The sequence below is a fragment of the Calidris pugnax genome, unplaced genomic scaffold (genome assembly GCF_001431845.1).
Source record: "Calidris pugnax isolate Ruff unplaced genomic scaffold, ASM143184v1 scaffold55, whole genome shotgun sequence".
NCBI classification, from domain to species: Eukaryota; Metazoa; Chordata; class Aves; order Charadriiformes; family Scolopacidae; genus Calidris; species Calidris pugnax.
Window position 1 is genome coordinate 1986393 of NW_015090832.1, and position 12275 is coordinate 1998667.

A 12275-nucleotide genomic window follows, 5' to 3' on the forward strand; every position below is an offset into this window, starting at 1 on the left:
ACAACCCCAGCTCCCTCAGCCTGTCCTCGTAGCAGAGGTACATGGAAAACAACTAAATTCTGCACATGGGTACGAGAAAACCTTGCCACAAGTGTCACAATGGTGAAGCTCTGCAAGGAATCCCACCAACCCTACTGTCAAAATTAAGGCCACTGCATCCTCCTGCTCTCAACGCCACACACTCCTTCCATCTTACTGCTGCCAGCACCAACCCTCACAGCACAGCACAGCAGGGGAACTGAACTTCAATGACTAGAATTAATCCCATTTTGCAACGTTCACGCTTTTCATGGTGCTACTCCAAGCAACTGCATGCACACCAGCACACTGAGAGCCGCCCGTGACTGGCATCACGTTGTCCAAGTCCATTAGTCCATCAGTCCATCAGTTACTGCAGCTATCGTGGGGATAAAGTAACAAATTTACAGCTAATATTTAGGTGATTATAAAATTATGCTTCCTGGAAGCTGGTTAAGCAGCTGATCTGGCATCTCTGTACAGAAACAGACAGCTCTGCTTTGAATTAATACCAGTGAAGTGGTTGGCATAATTTGGCCAAACATTTAAAAGTCTTCTAACCACCCACTACAGAGACCCTTTCAGGCCTTTGTTCTGGAACAGTTTTAAGCACAGCACTTACCTACTTATCTATTTAGCAACCAACAGCAAGTATTGGAACAAATTACTGTATCTTGAGTACCCACTTTGTCGTCAGAGCTAGACATGTCACAAAGGGGTCAAACAGCAATGACACGTCATATGCTCTGCTCCAGGTCACTGATATGACCCAAAGACACTTCTTTCATATACTCTGCTCCAGGTCACTGATATGACCCAAAGACACTTCTTTGGGGTGTAACTTCACCCGTTTCAGCACAGCACGTTTTTCCACATTCTTTACCACCCATAGAATTGCCTTAATGGTCCTGAAAATTAGTACGGCCTCCGGGCAGCTAGGGATAGGATCAATAGGCCAAACCTGAGGTTACCTGAAGGTAACAAACTCCCTCCTCCTCCTCCTCCCCCTGCCCAACAGCCTGTCAGGACCACACCAAAGGTCCACCAAGACCTGTATCCCACCAGAGAGTGACCAGTGCCGGGTGCTGCAGGAACTGTGTAAGAGAGCAGGTCTGTAACACCTCTCTCAAACATTTGCCCAGGAATACACAACCACAGGACCTCCTGCACACAGGAGAGACCTCCATCTTTGATAGCAGATTTTTCTTTTAAATCGTAGATCTGAGTAATACTTTTTGAATCCAGAAATGGGTGTATCACATCCTCACAAACTCCTCACTTCAACACCAACACGCACCTTAGGTCCTTTGTTTTCAATCTGTCAGACAACAACTTATCTTGATGCTCTGCTGCCCTTGGGGACAGCAAACCACCACCTCTCCCCCTTCTTTAGACCAATTCTGGCCTGGATATAATCCCCGTAGTCTTACCTTTTTTCAGCCTAACAGTCTACAGCTCTTGCCAAACTGATGGCACATGCTTAGGTCCCAATCCGGCATTTAATATTGATTATTTTTTGGGAAAGCAATAACGAGTTGTTCAGTGCAAGAAATTAATCCCCAGTCAAATTTAAGCAAGAGTACGCTGTGCAGCAGGACAGGGGCCTGGCTGCAAACCTGCACTTTTTCAGCAAGGTACAACCAAAGAGGTCAAATCACTGAAACACAGAAGCTGGTGGTAAAGCAAAAAGTTTGCTTTATTGCTAAAACAGGTTTCAATAAAAAAGCCCCATCCATCAAGAGCTGCCCCGCTCAGCCACAATTCCTGCTAAACCACTGAAGGACTGCACAAGATTTGGTGGTCCTGGACTGCCCTTTATGGGGGGTCCTGTCTTTAGAGCTGGACAGTGCTTTATGTGACCAGGCCTCCAGTTTTAACCAAGACATCGATATCAGTGACATAACTGAGGTCGAAAAGTATCTGAAATCTCACTGCTTATTTGGTGGTGGTTTAGCAGGAAGCGTGTAGCAGGAAGGAAATCAAACAAGAGATGACTGCAGGAGGCCTCAGGAGGAAAGGCCCAGATGAGCGCCTCCTGCCTCCAGCAGCACGACACATCCGTGTCCTGAGGAACACGCGGCGAGGGGGACGCCTGCTGGGCTGACTCGCTTCATACAAGCCTCGATCCAGCTTCTGGATCATCCAATTAAATCAGTATAAAACCAGTACATTTTAATTAAATAATAATAATAAAAAAAGGTGTAAATCACATACTCTCAAAAAACCCTGAGTCTTACTATGAAAGTTCATAAGATGGTATTTTTCTCCGGAATCACTGCTGTTGTGTTCCTCCTGTGCTCCACGAGTTCCAAGTGCTCCGACCTTTCCAGCTGCCGCTCCATCATGGCTTGTTCCCCTCGTTCAGGTGACTGGGTGAGCTGCTTAGTGCTCTCTGAGCTGCCAGCGAGGCTAGATGAGGCCTGCGCTCCAGGCAAAGCTCAACACCACAACCCAGTAACTCTTCTTTCCTCCATCTGAGGGTCTGTGACAAAGGCTACGCCTGCTCACAAGGGTTGCCCGCGCTGGATGCCAGCCCTCTGCCAGGTGCTAATGCCTCTGTTGTCCGCGGGGCCTGCTTTGGAAGGCGAATGGGAACATAGACATTTGAAGCACAATGTTCCTTGAGGTATTCTCCTCCTTTTTCTTCGTAGTCTTTTCTGGTTATCCAGCCTTCCTCACGGTTCATGTATTCCACTGCCCAATCCCTAGCTCCATACCAGGCATCTAAAACAGGGCTGGAAGCAAGGTGGACCTGGATGGAAGGAAAACAGATCATCATCATCATCATCAATTCAATACAGGAGAGGAAAGCCCTTTTTTCCCTGATTACAGTAGTATATGACACAAATCACTGAATTTTAGAAGTCCAAGCTGATCATTATTATTATTATTATAACATTAGGAAGGAATTTTTCACTGAAAGAGTGGTCGGGCATTGGAACAGGCTGCCCAGGGAGGGGGTGGAGTCCCCATCGCTTGATGTGTTTAAGGGCCGTTTAGATGCGGTGCTGAGGGACATGGTGTAGGGGAGGACTTTGTAGAGTAGGGGAGATGGTTGGACTCGATGATCCCAAGGGTCTCTTCCAACCTCAATGATTCTATGATTCTATGATTCGGGAGGTGGACTTTGGGAAAGAGTAATGTTAGGAATGGGTCTGAAGCATGTTTTCACCTTGAGATCAATTCTCCCTGAGCCTGCTGTGTTTCTACAGCTTGAGAAAGCACATGGGTGTATCACATTCACAGCCACCAGCCCTCACAGCTAGAAGAGTCAGTGGTACTGCAAAACCAGTATCAAGTGCTCCAGCAAAACTTCCTCACTGCCTGAAGTAGGAGGGACAAATACTGCAGGCTAAGAAATCACTGTATGTGGGAAAGGACCACAGGTACTCTTGCCACTGGTGTGGATTCATATTTCCATTTAAATTATTCCTATGACTGTAGGATGAACTGCTTTCCATTCCCATGCTCTAAGTACACCCGCTCTGTACCACTCCCAACCCGAATTCCTTTTGAACACTGATGAACAGACTGTTCATGGAACCATCACGTCAATACACGTACCTGAAAAGACGACTGGAACGGCCTCATTTCAAGGAGTTCCTTCTGGACTCTGGCTTTCAGTCCTGGGTACATTGTATTTCCACCAGTGAGAAAAACATTCTGGACAAGAATAGCTTGTTGCTCCTTTGGATACCTACAAGGAACAAAAAACAACTTCAGTCTTTCTCAAGGACATCTCTCCCTACGAGCTGAACAGCTAGGGGGTTATACATTGTCTTCAGGAGAAACTTACTTTCTTCTTTGAGAAACCTCCTTCACCTCAAATTAAGAGAGCACTTATTTCACCTTTATCTCAACCTTTTTTAATTTCTATTTTTGTGTACGTTTTAAAACATACACAGTATACTAGTTCAGTAGTACCTGTATGCAATGTATAAATATACTTATATTAGAGGTGTGGGCTCAAAAATTTTTTAATGATGGGGAAATAGATCAAAAAAAGTTTGGAGACCACTGACTTGAGCAGTCACATGTGGTTTTCAGAACAGTAAGACATCTCTGACCTGCAATGCTCAACCCCACCCAAAAGAACAGTAATATGAGAAAAAATGTTTAAATAGTTAAGTACCCAGTATTGCAAAAGCTGACATCAAAACAAGACTAGCTTATTTAAGTAAGTGCCAAGTAGCTTTGTAAACTCACCTCTCAAGGACATATTGCATGGTTTCTGCTATACCAGCCTGGTCTTCTCCAATCAGGGAGGGCTGGAAGACAATCTCTGGAGCCCTGATCCTTTCAGTGCCAAGGAAAAGCTGGTGGTACTCTGCCAGGTTAAACACGGGCTTTAAAAAGATGAGATGGAAAAGAAGTGGGAAAATATGTTAAAGAACAGTAATATTCTAGAATAAGCAAAGTTTCCAAACAATTCTGTACAGAAAACAGATGGTAATGCTCTCACAGAGAAAGGGACCTGCTGTAAAGGGTTCCAAAAGGGCAAGGAAGCTGGACTTTTCCTCTACTTCATTTTGTTTGGTGCCACTCAATCCTAAGGCTCAACCTCACAGGTTGAAAGCTGTGTCCACCAGGATGCAATATTGGGATATCGATCACACACAAAAAACCTGAGCAGGACTTTTTTTGCCTACTAACATGGCACTGCTACAACAGGCACTGCCTGCAGAGAGCACCAATTGGGTCTACTCATGTTCTAAACCATCAGCTCAGACTGCAAGGACTTCTCCCTCGATGTCCTGTTCAGATAACTTAAGCATCTCTTCCAAGAGGAGGCAAAGAATGTTTGCATTTGGAGCAACATTAGCAGACCAGCTGGACAACTGGGAGGCAGTGACCTCTAGCATGAGGTGTAGATATAGAAATCCAACCTGCACTGCAGCAACAGGCTTCTCCACTTCAGGCTGTTCCTCAGCAAATAAAGGTTCAAATTCATTAATACTTTCCACATCCTCCAGTGACTGCTCACTGCCTAATGGATCCAAATCGGGAGTCTGGAAACAGAGAAGATATATTATAGTAAGTTAGCTCAGATGTGCTAAGCACATATATGACTTCAATTGTGGTGACACATTTGGAAAATTCAATGTAGATTTCCTCAAATGTCAACTCTTTAACATGCCTGAAACCAAATATGCTGTTCTCCAGCATTGAAGGTAAAAATCAAAACGGTGAAGAACCCAGAAATGAAAAGTTCAGACAGACATTCCCAGAAAGCATAAAAATCAAACACTTTCAATAAATTTATTGCAATGCCAGCTCAGAAATTAAAGACCTTAGTCAACAGGCTGAGTGCCAGGATCCTAGCCAGCCATGCCCTAAATATAACACACTAAAACTTATTAAAATAGCTTTTTAAATCGGTAAAAAATTGGTGCACTCACAGCGCCTCTAAATGCTCTATAATTACTATTAAATTCCCTGCCTTGCTTGTGTGGGACTGGAAAACAAATATTTGCTGGCTACAAAGCCGCCACACAATTTTTAAGTTTCAAGCTGTTATATTTTACACAGATTCCAAAGCCCCTCCCTAATAAACAGTATCACTCAAAAATCCTACAGCACTTCACTGTTGTGAAGTAGGAGCAGCGTTTTAATTACATCCTTCATTTTTGTGTTACATTGTTACCTTTGCAATTTTGTTGCTAAAAGTTTGGATTATTTTAAACTTGAAACATTTGTTGCAATGTCTAGCAAGCAATACCAGAATGAGATAAAGTTGGAGTATTTAAACCTTCTTAAGTATCTAGCTTTCATCTATTCAAAACACAAGCCATTACTGAAGTTTAAGCAGTGTTCATTGCTACAGCAAACAAATGATAGTCACTATCTCCAACACTCGTGCTTTGTTAAATCCATTTCTCTTTATGTGTTTAAAAAAAAAAAAACCAAAACAAAACAGCAACAGAAAGGAACACAGAAGTCAGCTCAGGATTTGGCACAGACCCTAGCACAACATAATTAGCTTTTAGACTCCTTTAGACAGCCACAGAGGGATGGCCTGTCTCCACAAGTGGATTTGGTGATAATTGCAGGAATTCTCACAAAGCACAGACCAAACAAAAAGGCTTTCAGACCCATTCCAAGGTCTGAGGCTACACCTAGCTAAAGAGAGGAATGTGGGACCCAAGACAGGCTGGGACTTTGGCACAGGTACTGACAGTTTTTCTATTATCTTTTTCTAGAACAATTTCTTCTGACAGAAGGCAGAAAGATTCTTTGCCACAATGGTAAGGCCATCATCTACCTCTATTTTGCTCAAACGTTGTCATTCTGTTTCTTACACAAGCTTTACTGACGAGGATTGGCAAAATACAACACTAGAAGCTCACCAGCTAGTTTTGGCTACATAAGACACAAGAACTCCTGTGTCTGCCACCACTGTCCTCTATGCTTCAATTTTCTCTTTTTTCTCTCTACCTTTTCCTAAGAAAAGAGTGATATAGCTAAAGAACCACTATTCTGTGTGACTTGAAAGGCAGTTACATGAAAATGCACAAACAGCCTTAGACCATCTCTTAGAAGCAGCTGTGATGTGCTGGGCCTGTATTAGTCTGGCAAAGCAGACAAACCAGCTTCTCATCTTCAAAACAACTCCAACAGTCAAGTGTAGCAATTAATCTTTCATTGTTAAGCAAACAAAATAGAACATGCTGCTTAATTGCACCGAAAAAGATAGCCAAAATGAAGGCAAGGGGTTAGTAGTTTACCATAAAGTTCTCTGCACCTAAAAGGGAAGAACAGAAAGGAAAACAAATACTGTTTTTAACAAAAAGCTTGACAGGTTCTTCTATATCTTTAATACAAGGCTAGAGGCATTTAAGGATGGCTGTCTTAGGATTATAACCACTTGAGATTTAATTACTTAAAACTTTATGTAATTTGTCAGGTGCTGAAAAAATAATGTATCTTTCACTAATGCAAAAGCAGAGATTGATTTAAACTATGAACAAAATCATTCTGTTAGCTGCTGCATTTACAACCCTCTAAGCAAGTCAGCCTTAAGCAAGGGCAGTGGCTGGCACACGCTGCCAGGAGTAAGTAAAAGGGACGCCACTGTATTTTCAGTGGTACCTTCTCTGACCCACTAGGACTATTTTCTTTTTCTCCAACTTCTTAAAGATGTGCAAGAAACTTTTAAGGAAATTTACCAATTTCATGTAACTGTGTATTTCAACTACTGTCAGGAAGCCTAGAGATTATACTTAAAACTATATGGAATCAAACTATAAAATAAGTCCCAGAGCACAGTGCAGAGCAGCACAAGAAGAGTTACTGATTTCAGGCACACTCTATAAAATCAAAACTCTCTCTTTCTGTAGCTGCATAGGAAAGGTGGAAAAGAGATAAGCAGTTACCAAATTAGCAATGATTTGCAGTGTGCTACAGGAAAAGCTTAATGCATTGATAAAAGTCTGAAGGGCTAAATTTTCAAGAACAGAAACTTAATTCTCTCAGAGATGACAAGATTAACTTGGTGAAAATACCTCTGGCTTGCTGTCCACAACATCTACTTCAATATTGACTTCTGCCTGTAGGATTTTCTGCTTGCTTTGTTCAATAGACAGACTCAATTTGTTGATGTAGGATTGAAGTTCTTCCGCAGAGTCCATGTTCAGCTCCACCAAGGCTTTGTGGAACTGATCCATTTGACCATCTTCTAAAAGTTCCTACAGACAGATCAGAGTTAGCTGTGGTGAACTGTACATGGTAATCAACTATCCATCAACTTGTGGCCTTGAGCAACCTGCTCTAGTGGGAGGTGTCCCTGCCCAGGGCAGGGGGTTGGAACTAGATGATCTTTGAGGTCCCTTCCAACCCAAACCATTCTATGATTCTATGATTCTATGAACTGTGTAATTTCACACACTTTGCCTTCATTACCAGATTGGAATGGGCTGCCCAGGGAGGTGGTGGAGTCACTATCCCTGGAGGTATTTAAGAAACGTGTAGACATGGTTCTTCAGGGCATGCTCTAGTGCCCAAGATTACTGGTTTGTGGTGCGGTGCTGTGTGGGTGGGTGATGGTTTTTGGTTTGGTGGTTGTTGTTGTGTGTTTAGGTGGTGGGTGCTGGTTTGTGGGGGTTTTTTTGTGGGGTTTTTTTTTGGGGGTTGGTTCTTTTTTTTTTGTTTATGATGTGCATGCTTCAGCAGCATTCAAAATATTTCACAAAGCTACTTGTCCACAACCTGGAAGCATCCTCCGCATCAATAATCATGATGTGCACGCTTCAGCAGCATTCAAAATATTTCACAAAGCTACTTGTCCACAACCTGGAAGCATCCTCCGCATCAATAATCCCCTTTTATCTTGCAAATAACCTTAAAAAGATCCTCTCAGAAAGCACACGGGACAGTAGTAGCTTCTTTACAGCAATGCATGACCTTCTGATAAATCTCCAAGAAAGGATTCTTGGAGAATCAGACAGAAAACTCTGCCTTGATTACCTGTACATACAGTAACCTGTCCAGCCTCTCCTGGTCAAGCTGCAGCTTCTCTTCTCGCCGCCGTGCATTGAGCTCTTGAAGCCGCCGCAGCTGCTGCTGCCGCCTCTCCTGCTTCTCCTCCGATGTCAGGGTGCTGCCCAGCAGCTTGTTGGAGAAAGGCAGCTGCATCTTGTGCATGTTGTTCTCGTAGTACTCTGGGGAACGCCACTTCTGTAGCTCTGCATGTTGTGAAAGCAAAATAACCGTTCTGCCAGAAAACAATGATTCATACGTCGTATGCACTCCATGCTAAATTCAGACTTAGAAGAGAGAAGGCAACAGCACAGCCCAAGTTTCTGCCCACCTCTAGGCTGCTGCCCCCTTATTTAGCTGCCCCCTGAGAGCACCACCTTCCAGACACGTACTCCCTGCACATGGGTTCCAGTGCTCTGCTCTCCAGCATGCAGGAAACACTAAGTACTAAGAAGTGGGAAGAGCACACTAACGTCCCTTCTCTCTTCACAAGGTAAGGGAGAGTTCTCACACATTTCTAAGGGCTCCTGAAGGCTCTTTTGTATGTGACAAATTTAAGAAAACACTTCTCTTCAGCCCCTTCTTAAGATAACATTTATCACAGAAGTTGAAAAACTTCTAAAATTCACAAAAACCCATGAGAAGTGACCTCTGCAATTCTGGAAGACTTAAAAGCAGATAATAAACATGGCCAGATGCAGAAATCATCCTAATCAATTTAATGTTTTGTTAGAAGTATAGTGTAACTAATAATAATTTAAAATTTGTCTGAAATAATCCCAATTTTTATTCAGAGAAATTTGAACTAATACAGATTTTTTTTTAATTTATTTTTGTTTCTATCTTAATGTTAAATTCAAAACAGTTGGCAAGCATTTCCCATGAAGTACACTACCAGAAAAACAGCTATGAAGAAAGCAAAATAGGAGTAGAATATTTCTGCCAGAATCCCAGCAGCCGGTTTCAGAACAAAGATTATAGAGGACAAAACTAAGTTTGGATGAGCATCATCCAGTAGTAAATGGCAGATGGTTTACCTTCTATGTAGTCCTCTGCAATGTAGCTATGCTCGTGCAGTATTTCCTCCATGCGACTGAGAGTGATGGCAGCAAAATGTCCTGGGTATTTCAGCTGAAGGAGGCGTTGGAGATACACAGCTGCTTGACACCCTCCAAGATTAATACGTTTGCAGTTTTTAGCATCCAACCTGGAAACACAGAGAGACACAACTGATATTGGAGAGATCCACAAGTTCAGCATAAAACAGATGGCTTACCTTCCCCAGTATTGTCTAATTTCTGATAAGGTTAAGTAGACAGGTGAATATTCACATTTCAAGGCTCAGCTATCAGAGAATCCAACGCATCTGCTTTTCTCAGACAATAAGCATAATCACTGATTACTGCTTTGTTTATTGCAGATACTTTTTGAAAGGCTCTGTTCTGCTTTAGAAAGCCCCAAACTTTAAATAATTTTGGCTATAGTAAGGAAAGGTTCTATTTTAAGAAGGGATAAGTGGAGCTAGAAGTGGTTCCTTTAACCTTTGTAACATTTCACAGTTGGCCAGGTATAACCCTCAAAAATTTGAAGCATCTACCAGATATAATACAGCCATTTCCTGCAGTATGGTTTAAAACAAACAAGCAACAACAACAAAGAGAGTAGAGCAACATAAGCAGCGTAATCAGAATAAGAAAAGCCTCAAGAACTGCAGAAATCTCAGAGCACTTTCCTTTGTCCCAAAACGAAACCTAATGTGTTTTTTTAATGCCTGATCTTACCTGGGGCAGATATCCCCTTCTATTTTCAAAGTACAGACCTATGCACAAGTAGTAACTAAAAATACAATATGTATAAGGACAGCACTGCTTCTTCAAATCAAAATTAAACAGCACTTAGTATCTACAGTATAAATTCAGACCTGAAAAAAGCTTGTACTGCAGGAGCTGGAATACTGAATGCCAGAGGAATAGGGATTTGCATCACTAAAATATCAATGCCTGACAAAGTGAGGGTGCACCATTCTTAAGACACCAAGAACTCACCTGCCTTCTAAGACCGGCAAAATGTGTGTACACTGGTAACCTGAAGATATTACCAAACCACTGCAGGGCCAGTTCTGCCTTCTGTTGTGGTAAAAACTGTACAAACTATCGACGCCATAGGACACTTTTGGCACTTGGTAACATTCGAAGAGGAGCTCAGACATCATTTGTCTTGAATACAGAGGATTGCACACCGCTTCTGTCAGAACAATTGGATGATCAACACAACCCTGTAAGAGACAAAAGAAAATAAATATAATCAAGGCAGTATAGGAAAATCCAGGAATACTTGTCCTTGCTTTTTCTTTTGAACATCAGCAAAAACTCCTCCAAAACAGCAGCGAGAAAGCACTTAATGTGCAAGTATTAATCATGTAAGATAAATTATATCTAATACTTAAGGGGGTAAAAAAGAAGTGTTATCTACAATGGGGCTTCCAGTGTTAATTCAACCAAAGAATAAATTCCTAAGGGTGAAGGAGAATGGATTTTTTAAAGCATATATCATAGAATTGTCTAGGTTGGAAAGGATTTTTAAAATCATCCAACCATCAACCTAACGATGATAAAAAACCATCACTAAGCACTATGTCTACCCATCTTTTAAGTACCTCCAGGGATGGTGCCTCAACCATTTCCCTGGGCAGCCTGTTCCAAGGCTTAATATCCCTTTCCGTGTAAAACTTTTTCCTAATATCCAATCTGAACCTCCCTTGGTGCAACTTGAGGGTGTTTCCTCTTGTCCTATGGCCTGTTCCTTGGGAGAAGAGACCAACTCCCCCTGGCTACACCCTCCTTTCAGGGAGTTGTGGAGAGCAATAAGGTCTCCCCTCAGCCTCCTTTTCTCCAGGCTGAACCCCCCCAGCTCCCTCAGCCGCTCCTCACAAGACTTGTGCTCCAGACCCCTCACCAGCTTTGTTGCCCTAAATGATATATGAATATATATTAATAAATGAATTATTAAAATCTAAATAACCAAAAGCTATGGAATGAGGAGATGAAGTGTGAGGAGATGAAAATTGGTAAAAATCTGCCATGCAGGCAAAAGGCTTCGTTGGTCTGAGGAGCAACCCTCAGCCCAGCCGGGCACACAGAAGAGGCAGGCAATGAGCACTGTACAAAAGCAGTAATGTTTAACACATCCTTCTCAAAAACCACCCGATTCTCAGCCACAGCCTGACAAGGCGCCACAGCCCAAACCCCTCACCCTGCAGTTGCCTTCTCCCGCCTTCCTTTCACCACAAAACCATGAAGAAATCAGGAGAACATCAGGTTTCAAGAGACACCCCTGGGGAGCACCAGGCCTGGCCAGGGTCACCACAGCAGGTTCCTAAGGGCCCGGCCACCCGGGTGACGAGTTTCTGCGAGGAGGGGGACAACCAGGGACGGTGCCGGACCCCCCATTCCCACCACAAACCCAGTACAACCTCCTCCTCCACCCAAACCCCCCTCAGGGCCGGGCCTGGTTTCACCGGCGGCCTCAGGGCCCCAGCCCGGCGTCCTGACCCCCGACCTCCCCGGCCCGGCCGTACCTGTGAGGAGACGCCGAGGCGCTGGAAGACGTGGTCGAGGAGCAGCTCCTGCAGCTCCAGCTGGACGGGCACGTTGCGGTCGAAGGGCGAGCGGAGCAGCCAGCGCAGGGGCTCGGGGCTCCCCAGGTCGTTGCCCACTTGAGTCTCGGCGCCGGCCCCGCCGCGGGCCCCGCGGCTGCGCGCCGCCAGCGAGCGGAACCGCAGC

General features: G+C 43.6%; 1 protein-coding gene across 1 annotated transcript in view; it reads right to left on the bottom strand.

The window, feature by feature from the left end:
- Window positions 1-1701: 1701 nt before the first annotated feature.
- Window positions 1702-12275, bottom strand: part of ACTR5 (ARP5 actin-related protein 5 homolog (yeast)) — a 10721-nt gene continuing 147 nt past the window's right edge. Inside the window, exons 1-9 of the mRNA XM_014941223.1 lie at window positions 12071-12275; window positions 10539-10768; window positions 9531-9700; window positions 8482-8699; window positions 7521-7703; window positions 4905-5027; window positions 4225-4364; window positions 3583-3715; window positions 1702-2770 (exon numbers count right to left, since the gene is read on the bottom strand). The exon at window positions 12071-12275 is cut by the window's right edge and continues 147 nt beyond it. Coding sequence (XP_014796709.1) covers window positions 2513-2770; window positions 3583-3715; window positions 4225-4364; window positions 4905-5027; window positions 7521-7703; window positions 8482-8699; window positions 9531-9700; window positions 10539-10768; window positions 12071-12275 — 1660 coding nt within the window. The 3' untranslated portion in view covers window positions 1702-2512. The remainder of the gene's footprint in view (window positions 2771-3582; window positions 3716-4224; window positions 4365-4904; window positions 5028-7520; window positions 7704-8481; window positions 8700-9530; window positions 9701-10538; window positions 10769-12070) is intronic.